The sequence below is a fragment of the Lithobates pipiens genome, unplaced genomic scaffold (genome assembly GCF_037356315.1).
Source record: "Lithobates pipiens isolate NorthernLeopardFrog02 unplaced genomic scaffold, aLitPip1_a1.2 Scaffold_25, whole genome shotgun sequence".
NCBI lineage: Eukaryota > Metazoa > Chordata > Amphibia > Anura > Ranidae > Lithobates > Lithobates pipiens.
This window is the reverse complement of record NW_027507787.1, coordinates 157,403,210-157,420,717: the sequence shown is the minus strand read 5'-3', so window position 1 is coordinate 157,420,717 and position 17,508 is coordinate 157,403,210. Positions and strand designations below refer to the sequence as shown.

Here is a 17,508-nt window from a genome sequence, read left to right as displayed (position 1 = left end):
GTAGCCTCTCGGCACCAATGCCTATTATTAGCTAGGTGGCGGAACATAATCAAAAACCTTTAAGGTAACAAGATGTTAAACATGGGAGCAAACAATAAATTAAAAAAAGAAGATAAAAACAAAACAAGAACCCCCATATAAAAGGCAGCTGAGTAATTACCCACTATCATACCGTATTTTGGCATCCACACCCTACTACCAAAAAAAAGAACATGAACTCTTGCCAGTCCCTCCCCTCGATCAAGGTCTCACTAAGGTCTAGTGAATGAGTTCAAAAGTCCTGTCCCAAAACCTCGCCCACTCCATGTCTCCTTTCACGGTACTGATGCAGGAAAGATGGGGCAGGGATAGAAGTGCATGTCAGATGAGCATGAGGGGTAGGGGCAGTAGGGAGGAGGTTTGGGAAGAACAACAAAAAAAAAAGAGGGGGGGGGTAGAAAAATAATACCCCCCATGTTGTAAGTCTGCCAATACCAAATTTCTCAGGAAGCACAGCATTGAGTGATGGCGATCTTGGTAGTCAGTGTGAACTAAGCCAGGTATATTCAGTATGCCTCATCGCACACTCTGGAGTGGTGTGCTCTGCTGCTGTTCGGTGTACCCGCTGCAGATCCTCCATGGTGATTGGGTTTAGCCTTCTTAGGTAGTCTCTTCTCTGGGGAGGACGACGGTGATTCCGGGGGGCTCCTTTCGGGTGAGGGTAGGCGGACCTCTTGGTACCATTCTGGGAGATCCACATGACCCAGGTGTAAAGCACGGCAAAACTCGGGTAGGTCCTCTGGGGAGCGCAAGGTAAATTGTCGGCCATTGTGGGTCACCAGCAGGGCGAACGGAAAGCGCCATGTGTACCTCATCTCCTTGGCGCGGAGCTTGTCCAGCAGGGGGCACAGCGCCCTCCGTTTTTTTTTGTGTAATCTGGGAGAGATCCTGGAACAACATTATGGTTTCCCCATTGAAGACTATCTGTTCATTCCTGCGTGCCTTCTGCATAATCTCCTCTTTCAGGGTAAAGCTTTGCAGGCAGCAGATGACATCACGAGGGGGCATGTTATCCGGGCCTCTTGCCCGCAGAGCTCTGTGCGCTCTTACAAATTCCATGTCAGTATCCTCTGGCCTTTCTAACAGGCTGTTAAATACTCTCTACAGTGCTGGTACAATCTGCTCAGTCTCCACTGTTTCAGGAATCCCTCTCACTCTAATGTTGCACCTTCTTCCCCTATTGTCGAGATCTTCAAGGTGTCTGTTCATATCAATAAAGTGATTGGAGTGTGTAAGGGTTACCTTATCCAGACGTAGGATGGCCTTCTCTCTCAATTTCCCCACCGCCTCAGCAGCCACCATGCGGTCATTCAGAACCACCAGGCTAGATTTTAAGTTCGTGATGGCCGCGGAAAAGGATGATTTTATGTCCGCCGCTATAATGGCCATATCTGCATATGTCAGTGGGAGGTTAGGGTGCGTAGGTCCCCTACCGTTGTCTTTGGGCACCGATTGCGAATCCTCGCTAAAATCTTCCGATGCACGCGGCGGCCCCATCTTGGGGCCGTTAGTCTCAGGCTGCGTTCTTGGTTGACTGCGGAAGATTTCAGAAATATTTCGGCCCCGGAATGCTTCCGATGTCCGTCGGGATCTAGTGCGCGGTGTTCGGCCACCAAATTTGCTCATGATCCGTGGTTAAGTGTGCGGAAGGCGGTCAAATTGCAGAGCTCCGGAGAGACCTCGGCCATCAAGCTGCCATGTCCACCGCGCGCCAAGCCACGCCCCCTATTATGTTTTATACGGAAAAAATTATATATGCAATTAGAGTGCACAAATAATATTGCAAGTATTGCTATGTGTTTTGGATGTTGTGTATTTACATATGGTTTTAAATGTATTAACTTTTGTGTTTTCACTTGCAGCTATTCCGCAAGCTGGAGCAGTGCAACACAGAGCTAAAGAAGTACAGCCACGTCAACAAGAAGGCTTTGGACCAGTTTGTGAACTTCTCTGAGCAGAAAGAGAAGCTCATTAAACGTCAGGAAGAGCTGGACCGAGGTCACAAATCCATCATGGAGCTAATGAATGTCCTAGAGCTTCGAAAGTATGAGGCTATCCAGCTTACTTTTAAGCAGGTGAGATGATTTACAGACAAGGGGTCATTTGGTAGAATAGAAACTGTCTTTTAATTGGTGGGCAGAGCTGGCAGGCTGCTTTTAGTGCCTTCACAAACCTTACAGCACCCCTGCCTAGTATCCTCCCAAAAAGTGAGCTGGGGGGGGGGGGGGGGGGGGTATAAATAAGTGGCTGTGTAGGCTCAAGGAATAGGCATTCTTTGGTTAAAGCGGAACTTCAGTAATTTTTTTCATCTTTCCATCTATTAAATCCTCTCTCCTTGTTTTAACCATGGATAGTAAAACATATATATTTTTTTTTTCTGCCAGTAAATACCTTATACAGCCCACTTCCTGTTTCTTGTCTAATTAAAAAGCCTTCGCTTATGACATCATGCACAGTGCTCTTTCACTCTTATGAGTGTTTGCCAGGAAGGGAGGGGAGATGAGTTATAATAGATCTAATGAGAGCTGCAGGGCTGGAGGTGTGCCTTTGTGTAAATGCAGGAAGTGAACAGGCAGCAGCTTCAGCTGCCCGCAGGTCAAATGGTTGCAGCCAGAATTAGTGGAGGGAGATTTCTACAGCATATTTGACAGAATCACAGTATATATTAAATAATATGCAAAGTGGTTGGAGGGAAGCTTTAGAATGGCAAAGATATTTTTATTACAAAAGATGTAAGCAGACTGCAATTCCTCTTTAACTGCATTTGCATGTAGACTGCCTGTAGTAATGCCCCCACATGACGTTGAGACTGAATGACTGATGGCACAGAGAGCAAATAGCTAAGAGTGGCCAGAGATGGTGAGGATTTTTTTTGCAGCTCCTAATACACATATAGAACTCTGTGTGCAGGGAAATAAAACTAATTACATTAAAGTGGAACTTTAGACAGAAAATTTTAAGCCCTGCTAGCCACTTCAGGTTGGCTTCTTTTGCAGGTATAGCTATGTAAAAGAAAAATGAAAAAACCTAAGCCGCGCTTAAACAAAGAAAAATGTAACCAACTACTTATACAGTGGTATTAAGATATGCACTATACAGGGTACAGCAACCCTATATATATGTGTACGTAATGCAGAACACATATGTATTAATGTTCCAAATCCAAAATCTCACTACCATGATTCACTACATATAATAAGAATACACTTATAAATACGAAAAATATATAAAGCATCAACACCCAGTGTATAAACAATAAGTCCGTGTGTAGAACGCCAAAAATGATTGACGAAAGGCTGTGAATAAAAAACCTCTAGAAATAAAACATAATGTTCATGAAATCCAAACTGAGAAAAATCGTGTTCAGTCCACCACCAACATACGTTGAGATTTGCTGCTTACCAGACGGATATGACCCCCCACTACAGAGGGTCACATGGAGCTTTATGAAATTGTGCACCACTTTCAGCCACGGGGAAGGGGATTCGTGGAATCCCCTTCCCCGTGGCTGAAAGTGGTGCACAATTTCCGTGGAATCCCCTTCCCCGTGGCTGAAAGTGGTGCACAATTTCCGTGGAATCCCCTTCCCCGTGGCTGAAAGTGGTGCACAATTTCCGTGGAATCCCCTTCCCCGTGGCTGAAAGTGGTGCACAATTTCCGTGGAATCCCCTTCCCCGTGGCTGAAAGTGGTGCACAATTTCCGTGGAATCCCCTTCCCCGTGGCTGAAAGTGGTGCACAATTTCATAGTGGAATCCCCTTCCCCGTGGCTGAAAGTGGTGCACAATTTCATAGTGGAATCCCCTTCCCCGTGGCTGAAAGTGGTGCACAATTTCATAAAGCTCCGTGTGACCCTCTGTAGTGGGGGGTCATATCCGTCTGGTAAGCAGCAAATCTCAACGTATGTTGGTGGTGGACTGAACACGATTTTTCTCAGTTTGGATTTCATGAACATTATGTTTTATTTCTAGAGGTTTTTTATTCACAGCCTTTCGTCAATCATTTTTGGCGTTCTACACACGGACTTATTGTTTATACACTGGGTGTTGATGCTTTATATATTTTTCGTATTTATAAGTGTATTCTTATTATATGTAGTGAATCATAGTAGTGAGATTTTGGATTTGGAACATTAATACATATGTGTACGTAATGCAGAACACATATATATATATATATATATATATATATATATATATATATATATATATATATATATATATATATATATATATATATATATATATATAGGGTTGCTGTACCCTGTATAGTGCATATCTTAATACCACTGTATAAGTAGTTGGTTACATTTTTCTTTGTTTAAGCGCGGCTTAGGTTTTTTCATTTATCTTTTTTGCTTGTACGTGATACAGTGAAGCCGCAGCTGAACACTTTTCAACACTTTTTATTATTTAAGAGATTCACAATTATTTCACACACTTCATAATTTTTCACCTTAGCGCAGTTTGTTTCCCCTTTTTTTCTATAGCTATGTAAAACATTAAAAATAAGTGTATATACTGTTTAAAATGCAGTAATACATTCACACCCTGCTCTGCATATGCTCAGTTGCTTTCCATTTTTAGAATTTGTAAAGGCCAATCTGCTGACAGCCTAACAATTTACTACTGTTCAAGGGACTTGGGCTTCGGCAAAATAGCAGCCTCCTGCAAAAAGAAACTGAAGCAATACTGGAGGCAATTTACAGCACACGCTGAATTTGGTAGCATAATTTAATGTGGAATGTACCATATTTATCGGCGTATAACATGCACCCCAAGTTTAGGAGGGAAGTTTAAGGAAAAAAAACTTACATTTAAATGCCCATCAATGCAGCCTTATCAGTGTCCCTCTGCAGCCTTTTCAGTGTCTTTTGCAGCCTTGTCCATCGTTGTCCCCTTGTCGGTGTCATTTTCAGCCTTGTCAGTTTTATTTTCTGGTTTTATTTTTAAAAATGGCGCTGCCGAGAAGGGCCGAAGGTGGCTGAAAGCCACCCAGAGGCTCCAAAATAGTGGAGGATCGGCGTATAACACGCACCCGCGATTTTCCCCTGATTTTAAGGGGGAAAAAGTGCGTGTTATACGCGATAAATACGGTATGTTCCTTGCTAAAGAAATTTTTTTTTATTAAGTTGTTATGGGTAAAGTTTCACCTTAAGCACAGAAGAGGATCCTCTTACCAGTGTGAAAAAGGGTAAGGTTGAAGTAATCTTTAATAACATTTTAAAATACAAGTCAGAAATTACCTCTATCATACTTATGTTCTCAAAATACCTTAATTTTTCTATTGAAGCCAATCAGCATAGGCCCTTTTTAAAGCTGACCATCTTCAGCTGCATCAAAGCAGAACTAGACCCATCAATTTAACGGTTTCAAAAAGTTACAAACCTGGAATGGTGGAAATGCTGATTGTCACGTTTGCTTGTTCTTTTAACCAAACTGTAATCCATCAAATGGCTGGTGTGTCATAACTGACCACATCATGGAGTTGCAGTTCAAACAGAGGCTAAGATAGCAGCTTTCTTGGCTGAAAAGGATAGAAGGACTTAGTTCAGTTTTAAGCTTTACCTTCCATTTTCGTGTTGTAGTTAGGAAAAGTCAGCCAGTGTAGACTCTGACCTTAGTTGAACCTTGCAGAAATCCTATAATAAACTTCTGTTTAGATTAACAGTGTTTTCCTTCGTTTAAATCCTATTCAGCCCTGCCTCCTGGGCTACAGGATTCCGCTTATCCTTGCCCCCCTGTACCACTCCACATGAATACATTGATTTATTTTCAAGGAAAACCGTGTTCACTCCCAAGAAACTGTTTACATACTGTGTGTAGTCAAAGGGCATTTTGGAAAATGTAGCTCTGGAGAGTTTCCAGAAATTGCTTCTGAAAGAATTTTGTAGGTCTGGTGATAAGGGGGTATTAAAAAGCGGTTTGCGGCGTCAGGAACAAGGTAAAAGATTTAGTACTTGGATGTAATTTAGTGTGGGGGGAGTTTTAGTGTAAATTTGGGGTTTAAAGCACGGACAAACACTTTTTATAACGTCATGTTGGTTAGTATCCAATAACTTTGTTTTCAGTTTTTTAGGTATTTTGAACCATTAAAAGGTGTTTTATTTTTATTATTATTATTTTTTTTTGACATAGCTTTTTTAAAATGTCTGTCGGAAAACCCTTAGCATGCATGCTTGACAGCAATAGCAAGTGTATGCATTCAAACTGCAAATCTTGTTCTGTGTCATGAGTGGTGTAACTGACAGTTTTTGCTCTCTTAGGTATCGAAGAACTTCAGTGAAGTGTTCCAAAAGCTGGTGCCAGGAGGAAAAGCCACACTGGTGATGAAGAAAGGGGATGTAGAGGGGAGCCAGTCTCAAGATGAAGGGGAAGGGAACGCAGACAGTGAAAAAGGCTCCAGCTCACAGAGCAGTGTGCCATCTGTGGATCAGTTTACTGGTGTTGGAATCCGGGTAAGAACCAGCAGTGCTTGATAGAGTGGGAGGAGGCTGAGAGGTGTTTGGTACATTCATTAAATATATGCCTTTTATATCATATTTAAAGTTGCCCTCTAGGCAAATATTAAAAACCAATATTAATGCAGTTTTGTATTTCTTTAAAGCTGCGTTCCTGTGCAGAATAGAATCGCGTACATACACATGTGATTCTGCACTTCCACCTGCAGGGGGCGCACGCTGCTGGTGGGCCGCTTCTGCAATGATTATACACAGCAAAAGTCAGCCTGTGAGTGCCAGGCACTGGATGTCCGCTGGCACCTGCCGATCATCGGAAATGCATGCAGAACTGAGATCTGCCTATGTAAACAAGGGGGGAAGGAAAGGGTTTTGTGTTCCTGCAAAACCAGGAATAAAATCCACCTCTTACCTTAGTAGCACCTAATACCGTACACAAAAACACTGGCTAGACACACAGTTAACCCTTTGATAGTCCTAGGTGTTTAACCTCCTTCCTAACCAGTGTTATAAGTAAAGTGGCTATAAGTCGCTGATCGCTGCCATTACTATTATATAAAAAAAAATTCCATAAAAAGATCAGTTTGTAGATGCCGTAACAGTCACGTAAACCATTATTGAGAATTCATTTTTTTATTTAACCAAAAAGTAGCGCATATATATATATATATATGCGCGCTACTTTTTGGTTAAATAAAAAAATGAATTCTCAATAATGGTTATATATATATATATATATATATACACACACCAAAAGAGAGAGCTCTATTTGTGGGAGAAAATGACAACGCAATTGCTAGTTAAAGGGATTGTAAAGTGAATTTTTTATTTTATTTAAAATAACAAACATGTCATACTTACCTCCACTGTGCAGCTCGTTTTGCACAGAGTGGCCCCGAACCTGCTCTTCTGAGGGTCCCTCGGCGGCTGTTTCGGCTTCCTCCCGCAGATGCTTCTCACGTTCATGCAAGCTCCCTCGCATGGTGAGAAGCATCTGCGGGCGCGCTCCCGTGATACAGCCGGCGGCTATAGCCGCTCACTGTATCACACGGCCCCGCCCCCTGGCGCTCCGCGTCAGTGGATGTGATTGACAGCAGCGCAAGCCAATGGCTGCGCTGCTTTCCATCCATCCATTCCAGCCAATCAGCGGCCAGGCTGAACGGTGGAAAGGACGTCGGGGAACAAGCACGGGACTTTCGAGGGGTGAGGTAAGTAAAACGGGGGGGGGGGGGGGCTGGGGGCGCAGACACTGTCAGATGTTTTTTCACCTTAATGCATAGAATGCATTAAGGTGAAAAAACATTTACCTTTACAACCCCTTTAAAGTAACGCTGGTTAAAACATCATTAAACTATAAACTTTTTTTTTTTTTTTTTTTTTTTTATACAGTTTAAGTATCTAAAATTGCCTTCACTTTTGCAGACTCTTTACAACAGAATTCAAAGTGTTAGAGGAAAAAGCAGCATAAGTAGCCAGTTGAGTCATGTGCTCATCAAAATGAGAATACTAGTAGGATAGAGATAAGTTCATCAAGGTTTTGCTTTTCCTGCACTTTGCAGTCACAGGCTAGAGTGCGACTGAACCTGACCAGTTGCCTGATTCATCTAATTGTCCCACCAAATACTCTTAAAATACACTTTATGGCTAACCAAGTAGCATCTGGCCAGCTGCAGGGCTATAACACCATTACAAGTTTTGTAGTGTGCTTGTAAGGTTGTGAACTTTTTTCATTTAGAGAAGTCTAATTTACTCTGCAGCTATTCACAGAGAATGTTGAACTATTCCAATGGGTCCTCACCTCAGAGTAGCTTTTATCTAATATGTAAATTTGTACTATGTCCTTGCTGTTTTGCTTCCCATAGGTGTCCTTCACTGGCAAGCAAGCTGAAATGAGAGAGATGCAGCAGTTGTCTGGAGGACAGAAGTCTCTGGTAGCCCTGGCGTTGATCTTTGCAATCCAGAAATGTGACCCGGCCCCTTTCTACCTGTTTGATGAAATTGACCAGGCTCTGGATGCCCAGCACAGAAAAGCTGTGTCAGGTACTGTGCCTTTTTTTCCTGTTTTTCCTTATTTAATTTTGTGTACTTTTTAATTTTTTCATTTCTAGACCCCTTGCTTGTTTAGTGAAACATTTTAATAAATTTATTAAAACAGTGTTGTCTTGTTGAAGTGCATCTGTCACAGCAGAGTGAAATCCGGGACAAGTACCTGAAATCGGTAAATCTTTGGCACATTGTCCATTAACAGGGTTTATTGCAATCTGCTAGAATTAGAGCCTTGGTCAGGTTGCTGCTGCTTGGTCACCACTGGAGAGATTTCCCTTAAAATCCTTTGCCAGCTGGGGCACAGATTGCAACACGTGCCTTTAAAGAAGAAATATTCCCATTTGGGGACAAAATACTGATATTCAAATAAACCATAATATAATAAAACAATAGACTATAATACCCTGCACTCCTGGAGAGAGATGCAGCAATAAATACTGTAAAGATGGTACTCAGAGAGGCAATATTATGTGGTAAGTGCGATGACAAGAGGGGAACATGTCTCACTTAATGCCTGGTGATGTTTTATAGCCATTTCAAGTGGATAAGAAGAAACATTTTAAGGTTTGGGGACAAAGGACTGGTGAAACCGTTAAAGGTCCTAAACCTTATACAAATGAGAACTAAAAAAAAGGCTAATGTTCCACTTTATTATTCAGTTCTTAAAGTAACAGAAACTGGGCATATTTAAGCAAAGGTGGGGGGGGGGGAGCAAAAATTATTGCTAGTGAAAAATTATTGCTAGTGCATAACAGAATGGTCAAAAATTATTGCTAGTGAAAAATTATTGCTAGTGCATAACAGAATGGTCACTAAATGTGCAAATCCAGGTTGCTGAATTTGCTATATACTACCAAACAAATGTGGGGGCACCCCTCTAAGTTCAGGTGTTTTTCATTGAAAAGTTCTGTTGATGTGAAAGCATACGGAGATATTTTAGACAATTGAACGCTTCCAACCATGTGGCAATAGTTTGGGGAAGGTTCTTTTCTTCTTCAACATGACTGCCTCTGCACAAAGCAAGCTCCATAAAGACATGGTTAATACCTTCCCGCCCAGCCAATAGCACGATGAGGTCGAGCGGTGGCTTTCACATGCTGACTGGACTTCATATGTTTCCCATGGACATGACTGATCAGTGTACCGGCTCGCTGCTGGTATTATGTGACCGCCGTAACTAATCACAGCAGGTCACAGTTGTACACAATGAATGGCGTCTCTCATGCCATCAATTGTGTACAATTGTGTTTGCTAGCTATGATTGATCAATTTGATCACATGGTACAGACAGGGCCAATCACAGCCTAAAAAATGATGGGAGGCAAGAACCCCAAATAAGTAACAGCGGGTCCATGCAGATTAATCACGGGATAATTTTACGTCATATGATGTCCAGCAGGATAACAGTCACCGCTCTGTATCCTGACACACCACTACACTGATCTCGGTAAAGAGTAGGCTCTTTACCAAGTGATCAGCCCTGGCTGATCACAATGATCAACAGACGCGAGTAGAGGAGAGCCAGTCGGTGGCTCTCCTGATGGGGGGGGGGGGGTGGAGGTCTGCGCTGATTGTTTATCAGTGCAGCCCCCCTCGAATGCCCATACTGGACCACCAGGGAAGCCCCCAACATGTGGATAGCCGGGTACGTACCCCATGGCCATCCACATATACAAATATATGTCAATTAGAGCCCACAAATGGGCGCTCACTGACAACATTATGCAGCAGATCAGACAAGTGATGCTCAGCAATGCCACCTATCGGTGACGATCACTGCGGCCTATGAGTGCCCATCGGTGCCGCCTTGTCAGTGCAGCCATATCAGTGCCTGTCATTGAAGGAGAAAACTTATTTACAATTTTTTTTTTTAACAGAAACAAAGAAACTTTATTTTTTTTCAACATTTTCGCACTTTTTTTTTTATTTGTTGCGCAAAAAATAATTCACAGAGGTGATCAAATACCACCAAAAAGCTCTATATGTGGGAACAAAATGATAAAAAATTTGTTTGGGGACAGTGTAGCACGACCGCGCAATTGTCATTCAAATTGCAACAGCGCTGAAAGCTGAAAATTGGCTTTGGCAGGAAGGTGTACAAGTACCTGGTATTGAAGTGGTTAAAGGCGCTTAAAGCATTGAAATTAATGGGCAGCTGCACTTTGCAGGCATTTTTAACCCTTTATTCGCCCGCTAGCAGGGTTTAAAAGCGCCCCGTTAGCTACCAAAAAAGCACCTCTAAAATGACGGTAAAGCGCTGCTAAAACTAGCGGCGCTTTACCACCGACACCCCCTGTGCTGGCTCTAATAGCTAGTATATATTATCATGAAGCTGTCGGCAAGAAGGCGTATAATACGCTAAATGGTGGTATGATCTAATGGCTCCTTTGTCTGAAGCATATAAGTATTAAGATGCAACACCAGATTGAGCTGAGGGTATACAGTCACTCATGCCAAGTATAATCATTCCTCATCTGGATAAAAAAAAAAAAGAGAGTAATGTAGAGTAGCACAGGACTCTGCTATAATGAATAGAGTCTCTTAAAGCTTCAGCACTGTGTAGTGTCAGTTTGTTCAAAACACTGATGGAAGTCCGTTTGTCCAGACACACATAAAGGCAGCAGTAAAGTGCACCCGCACTGTAACCAAAAGTATAGGGTCGTAGGACCCGCTTACCAGACCAATATAAGAGTATAGCCACCTCCTGGGTCAGAGGAGGAAAGCACAGTCCCTGCAGGTGTATAGCTCACAGGGAACCAGGTTGATTGCGGATGTCAGTGCTCGATTGCTCTGGTCTCTTGCAGGTGTAGGTGCTCACTGCACTCATATGTTCAGTATGCTTTAATATATAGTATTATGGTGCCAGTAATAAAGATGGTGTCCACTGCCTCAATAGGTGCATCAAGCATGTGCCAGTGTGTGGAGCCGCGTCATCCGTGACGTCAGAGCGCCACTCACGTGGTGTAGGGACCTCCTACAGTGTTTACAAGACTAGTGAGATTTTGGCAATACTTCCTCCAATCATAGCCTATCTGTACCATGACAGAGTTTTGACCAATCGCAGCTAATCACAACAAAACAATCAATCAGTTTCATTCAGTAAAACGATTGCTTATAGCACTGTAATGCACTACTATAAGTAAACCTAATGTGTAAACAAAAATGAAAACATTAAAAAAAAAAAATCATAACTTTTTTTTCTTCGTACTGTCCCCGATCACCCCCACACCAGTTATATGATGATGCAGCACTGCACTGTTTTTTTGTTTTGTTTTTTCCCCAAAATTGTTCAGTCTTTTTTTGTTTATTTAGCAATACATTTTAAGAAAGTGATAATTAAATACCACCAAAAAAAAGCTCTAGTTGTGTGAAAAAATTATAAAAATTTAAGCCAGGTCTTCTCAACCAGCTTTAAGGCACCTGAACTACAACACATACACACTCCAATAGTTTGTGAAAAACAATCTGAGAAGAGTAGAGGCCATTATGTCTGCAACAAAAGGTGTCAATCGCCATATTCATTACCATGATTTTGAAATAGGATGTCCAACAAGCTCATATAGATGTGATGGTTAGGTGTACACACTTTTTGCCACATCTATTCATGCAAAGATTTGGTGTGGTCTTTTTCCTCCCACTTCCCCACTGGTCAGTGCAACCATCTATCAAATTAAAGGGAAATGTCATGAACGGTTTTCACCTGTCTTGGGTCTTGTATTGTGAATTGCTTAATTTTTCCTACAACTAACACTGTATATGTGTATTCTCCCTCTTGTCTATTTATCTACAGATATGATCTTAGAGTTGGCATCACATGCCCAGTTCATTACCACAACCTTCAGGCCTGAGCTGTTAGAATCTGCTGACAAGTTTTATGGAGTGAAGTTTAGAAATAAGGTAAGTTTTCAAATTTGTAAAGAGGAGGTCCAGCCTGGGTTAAAAAAAATTAAGTCAGCAGCTACAAATGCTGCAGCTGCTGACTTTTAATATTGGAGCACTTGCCTGTCCAGGGAGCCTTCAATGTCTGCACCCCATCTGATCTTTGGATCGACTTCCAGGTGCTGCCACAACCATTCCTGTTAAGGGAAACCAGCAGTGATGCCTTTCGGCTTCGGCATGAACGTTACTCTTTCTTATTGGCCTGGCAGGGGTCCGAACTTCTGAGAGATTGGACCTCGGCCCCGTCTCTGGACGCTTCCTAGACCAAACCCCCCCATGCCACATTTGCCACCTTTCGGGGAGGAGTGGAGGAAGCGTATAAGTGGAAGTTCCACTTTTGGGTGGAACTCCGCTTTAAGTGCGAAGTCACATACGTGCTTCTATAGCCTGTTTTTATGGTAAATGCTTTAAAAGGTTTTCTTTTGATAATCTGTGTTTTTACGTCTTTTGATCTTGTCATATACAATATTTTCTGGGAGAATTGGAGAAATGTAATTCTTTCTCATCCATTGAGAGAGACAGCAAGTCTTTAACCTTCAGGTTATACAGCCATCTACAGTAAGATTGGAGGCTTTACGGACAGCTTTCAGATAAGTTAGCTCTGGAGCACTTTCTAGGTCCAGAGCCGCTGACATATTTTCTGTGCCTTGCCCTGTCTATGAAGACTCATTTAGTGAGTAAGCCAATCAGACTGGTAACTGGAAGGTACCCCATTCACCAATAGGCTGAGCACTTTTCATTCTCCATTCTTGCTGGTTTTACAGCAGAAAGTGTTAATGCTGACATCACCCGTTGGGTGAAGTGTCGCATGCAAGCACTCTTTCCTGTTATGCAGCAGTGAGGAAGCATCTCCTTGCTGCTAATCCTGCTTGCAAAGAGTCACATGGGACACTATCTTTGACCCATTCCTCCTGTCCGCCTACAGTTATTTTGGTTACCTACTAGTATCTGACCTTCATCTTCCACTAGCTGTCTGTTTTCCGGAATTGCCTAAAGCCTTGCCTCTTACCTAGAGCCTATACATTGCCTTACTGTCACATATTAACATGTCTAATTCTAGCTGAGGGATGTGCTGATGCAGAATAATGTTGCTCTCCGGGGTTAGTCTGTTCCATCCTCGGTCTATTTGGTGTGGCCAAGTCATTTGCGATATCAGCTGCTGTTTTTACCACTGTCATGCAGGACTTTATGACCCAAATTACCCAATTAATTGACTCTGATCGTAGAGGCCCTTTGCTGCAGTTTCCATATCTGATTTGCCCGCAGCCATAGCTGCTTACATCCATCGACTTCAGAGATCTGATTGAGTCGCTGCAGTCCTTGACTGATGAGCTTACTCCTGTAGAGTTGAAGTCTGTTATTATCCCAAAGTAAATCAATTTGGCTAAAGTGTCGAACTACAGGACCCTTGCACAAGAAGAATTTGATCCTTTTTCAATTTGCCTCTCCCCATGGCTTCCATGCTTGGACCCCCTAGCCACTAGAAGTATTCTTAGTCTTTAGATAAGCCTTCCTCTGCATAAAAGTGTGCCCCCACTTTTCAAAGTGGGGAGATGTTTGTTAATCTTTGTGGATGCTTGCATACCCCAGGGCTACAAACTAAAGTTTCACTCAGTGGAGATGGACTCCCTGTGTGTGCCTGTCGGTGCAGGGGACCTGGAAACAGAAGTCACATCACATAAGAATGATACCGGATCCTGTTTTGGGCAGAACATCACTGCTGTGTTCAGCAGGTAGTACTGCTGCCAAATTAGACCCTTTCAAATGAGAGGGGTTGTGCTGGATTGGCCTACAATACTATAGTATTCCTAAAGATGGCATTATAACCTAAAGGTTGCAGACATCCTGTGTTTCTCATTGTACTCCAAAACAGGATTGTATACTAAATACAAAAAAATCCTGGCTTTGCATATGTATTAATTTTAAAGCCAATCTAAACTTGCCTCTGTTCCAGTAATTCAGTCTTTGGCTGTCCCGATTGGCAGGCACGGGATTATGTCTCTCCTGAACATGCGTAGGAGTGCAGTCATCACAGCACACAGGCAGTGTACCGAAATGTAAACTGAGCTTTCCATGCATTGCTTAATGTACGTTATAGAGAGGCTTGGGAACAGTCAGATAAGTATATTTTATTGTAGAAGAGACGTTGCATGTCTCTTTCACAATAAAGGGACTGCCTGTTCACTTTACTTCTGCTTTTAAGTTTTATATTAATAGCTATTGTAAAGTGTTTTCTCTATTAGTATGATTGTATACTTTTTAATGTATCTGCAGTTCCCCCCTTTAGTGCCCTTTTCCCAGACATTTAGCATCCTTTTCCAATAACTACTAAGATTATATCTATTATAATATAATACACATACAACATGTACAGCATATGTTTATTGATTTGATTTACATTAATTATAATTATATCTGAAAAGAATTTTAATTTACCAATTAAAAGAAGCATATCGATGCTAAGCCCTTGTGTTAGCTTTACCTAAGAATGTAATGGAGTAATAGGTGGCGAGTGGCAAGATTAGTGGGGTGATGGGAGTTATATTTACAAAATGTACTATTTAGGTACTTGAAAACGATCCTCAGACTTCAAGCTGTCATAAGTGTTGCTCAGCGTCTTTGGTTTCATAGGGTCATATGCACATGACTGCCTGTATATAAGTTTGTACAGCGATTTTAGTAGGCCTCGTTTTGGAACAGAAGCCCGGCTGTTATTACTGGGCAAAAAAAAAAAATTCTTGGCCGGTATCGGGTATCAGCTCCCGTCACAGGCATCTGCTGCCCTTCACTCTCATAACCTGCTCCTAAACACACATGAAATGCCAGGCTTGTTGATGAGACAGCAGAGACCTCACCGTCTGGGCAGAGGACTATATGATCTGCGTTATTTAACTTCCCCCATTGTGCATTTTTTTTTTTTCAGGTGAGTCACATTGACGTGATCACAGCAGAACAAGCCAAGGACTTTGTGGAAGACGACACGACTCACGGTTGATGCACCTGTCAATAGTTCTGCCGGAAGGCATTGTACAAAATGTTACCCACTGTTAACCTTCGCAGCGGGTTCTGTATATTTAAAAAAGTGTAAAATTTTTGCGCTCGTTTAGCCAGTTTTTTTTCCAAGAGTTGTTTTAATACTTCAGATGGCAAGCTTTTCATGTTTTGTACTATGATGTTGCGTTTGTGTTCTGTACGTCATGTTGATATGGTTTTATATACCTGCTGTTGTTTGTTTGTTTTATTTTTTTGTTTTTTTGCCTTTTAGGATTCCCCCCCCCCCCCCCCAATCCCTGAAACGCTGTTTTTATGCTTTCCACAGAAGTGCATTTTAATTCTTGTTTTTACCAGACTGCCTTGTGGGTACCTCCTTTTAAAATAGCGTCAATAAAACAACTGATTTTACAGTGTGATGGCATCATTGTCTGATAATAAATCACATCTAGTTATAGAGAGCAGTGGACCTGAAGTGTCAGGATAATCTCCTCTGGGTTTGAGAGGTTCCACTTGTAGGTCAAGGCAGCTTGTAATTAAAAGACCAGGCTGCATATCTTCATAGTGATCATTGCAGCCTGGTCACGTGCAGGCTCATGGCAGAGAATGGCAGGCCTGCCTGAGTTTATCAGCACTTCTACTAGTTAATATGACATTCCTAATCATGGCTACTAAGTATGTAGAGTGATCTCATTAAAAGATGCTTAATTTAGTGCAACAAAGTGAAAATTGATCTTTAAAAAAAAAAAAATCTATAATTAAAGCCTTACTCAGAGCATAAAAACCTATACATACCAATGTACCCTGCCCCCAACCGATGAAAAGAATATGATGCTTATTTTACTAGGTGATGATACTTGCCTTACTCTGCAGTTTTCCTCCCTGATGGTTCTGTTTTTGACAACTCGTCCCCTGAATCCACTCTTCTCGCAGGTCTCCGACTGGTTCTGTTGTTAACCCTCTCTCCGATGTTATCACTTACAATACAGGACCATCATACATTACTGGTCCTGCATTGCACATGCAGGACCATGTGATCTGATTTTGGTGCCAACCAAAAAAAGGGTCCTGTGCGAGTTTGGTCCAAATGCGATATCAGCCATACTTTCTGTATGGCTAAAATCACATCGCAAAGACGTCACATGTAATTTGCAGTGTGAATCGCATGCTATCTTGCACCATGCACAAGTGTAAACCGGGACTGATGCAACTTTGGATGGGTGCGACTTGGATAAGACTTTGTCTTTGACCAGTGTTAATGCACAACTGTTGCACTGTATAACATTCAGCATGCCCGTGGTTGTCAGTCTCTTATGGAATTTGAAGATCCATCACACCAAGTGTGCTAAGGTTGTCTACCCTTTTAAGTAGGGAATTGTTAAAACCCCTGCTGTGGGGGTATTCATCCCCCCCTTTTTGAATTTTTAACTTTTTTTTTATTTTTTTCCTTTTACTCCATGGAAGGCTGCAGTTTTTTGAAGAAAGCTAGGAACCACAAAGTAAGAGGGGTGTGGGAGCCTTGTGACCTGTAAAGTACTCAAAGACAAGTTTTGTGTTTATTTTTAATGACTAAACCATAGTTCCCATATTTTTCATCCTACGTACCAGGACATGGGATATCTTTATATCCATTATGTTAGGGATGTCCCAAAGTATTAAATATGAGGGGAGGGCAATAGGCCAGCAGGCCCCAGACAACTAAACCAACAACTAAACCGAAGGTGGTCCTCAATGGCATGAACACCCACTTGGTAAAACATTTGCAAAAGTTTTTACTGAAGACCAGTTGGCAGCTTTACAAATTTGAGCTACCAACGCCCGATAATGAATAGTCCAGGAGAAGACAACATTCCTTGTAGAATGAGCTGTCACCAAAAATGGAGCATTGCCATTTAGACCATAAACTTGTATAATAGGCTGATTAGTCCTGTGGGAAATTGTTGATTTGGAAGCTGTATGACCTTTCCCTTGGCCTTCAGGAAGCTAAAGCGGGGATCAGACTAATGAATTGCAGCAGTCAACTTCAGGTAATGTCTGA

At 42.0% G+C, this 17,508-nt stretch overlaps 1 protein-coding gene across 1 annotated transcript in view; it reads left to right on the top strand.

Moving 5' to 3' along the window:
• Window positions 1-15,886, top strand: part of SMC3 (structural maintenance of chromosomes 3) — a 105,801-nt gene extending 89,915 nt beyond the window's left edge. Inside the window, exons 25-29 of the mRNA XM_077455061.1 lie at window positions 1,902-2,114; window positions 6,303-6,494; window positions 8,357-8,534; window positions 12,331-12,437; window positions 15,403-15,886. Coding sequence (XP_077311187.1) covers window positions 1,902-2,114; window positions 6,303-6,494; window positions 8,357-8,534; window positions 12,331-12,437; window positions 15,403-15,474 — 762 coding nt within the window. The 3' untranslated portion in view covers window positions 15,475-15,886. The remainder of the gene's footprint in view (window positions 1-1,901; window positions 2,115-6,302; window positions 6,495-8,356; window positions 8,535-12,330; window positions 12,438-15,402) is intronic.
• Window positions 15,887-17,508: the final 1,622 nt, after the last annotated feature.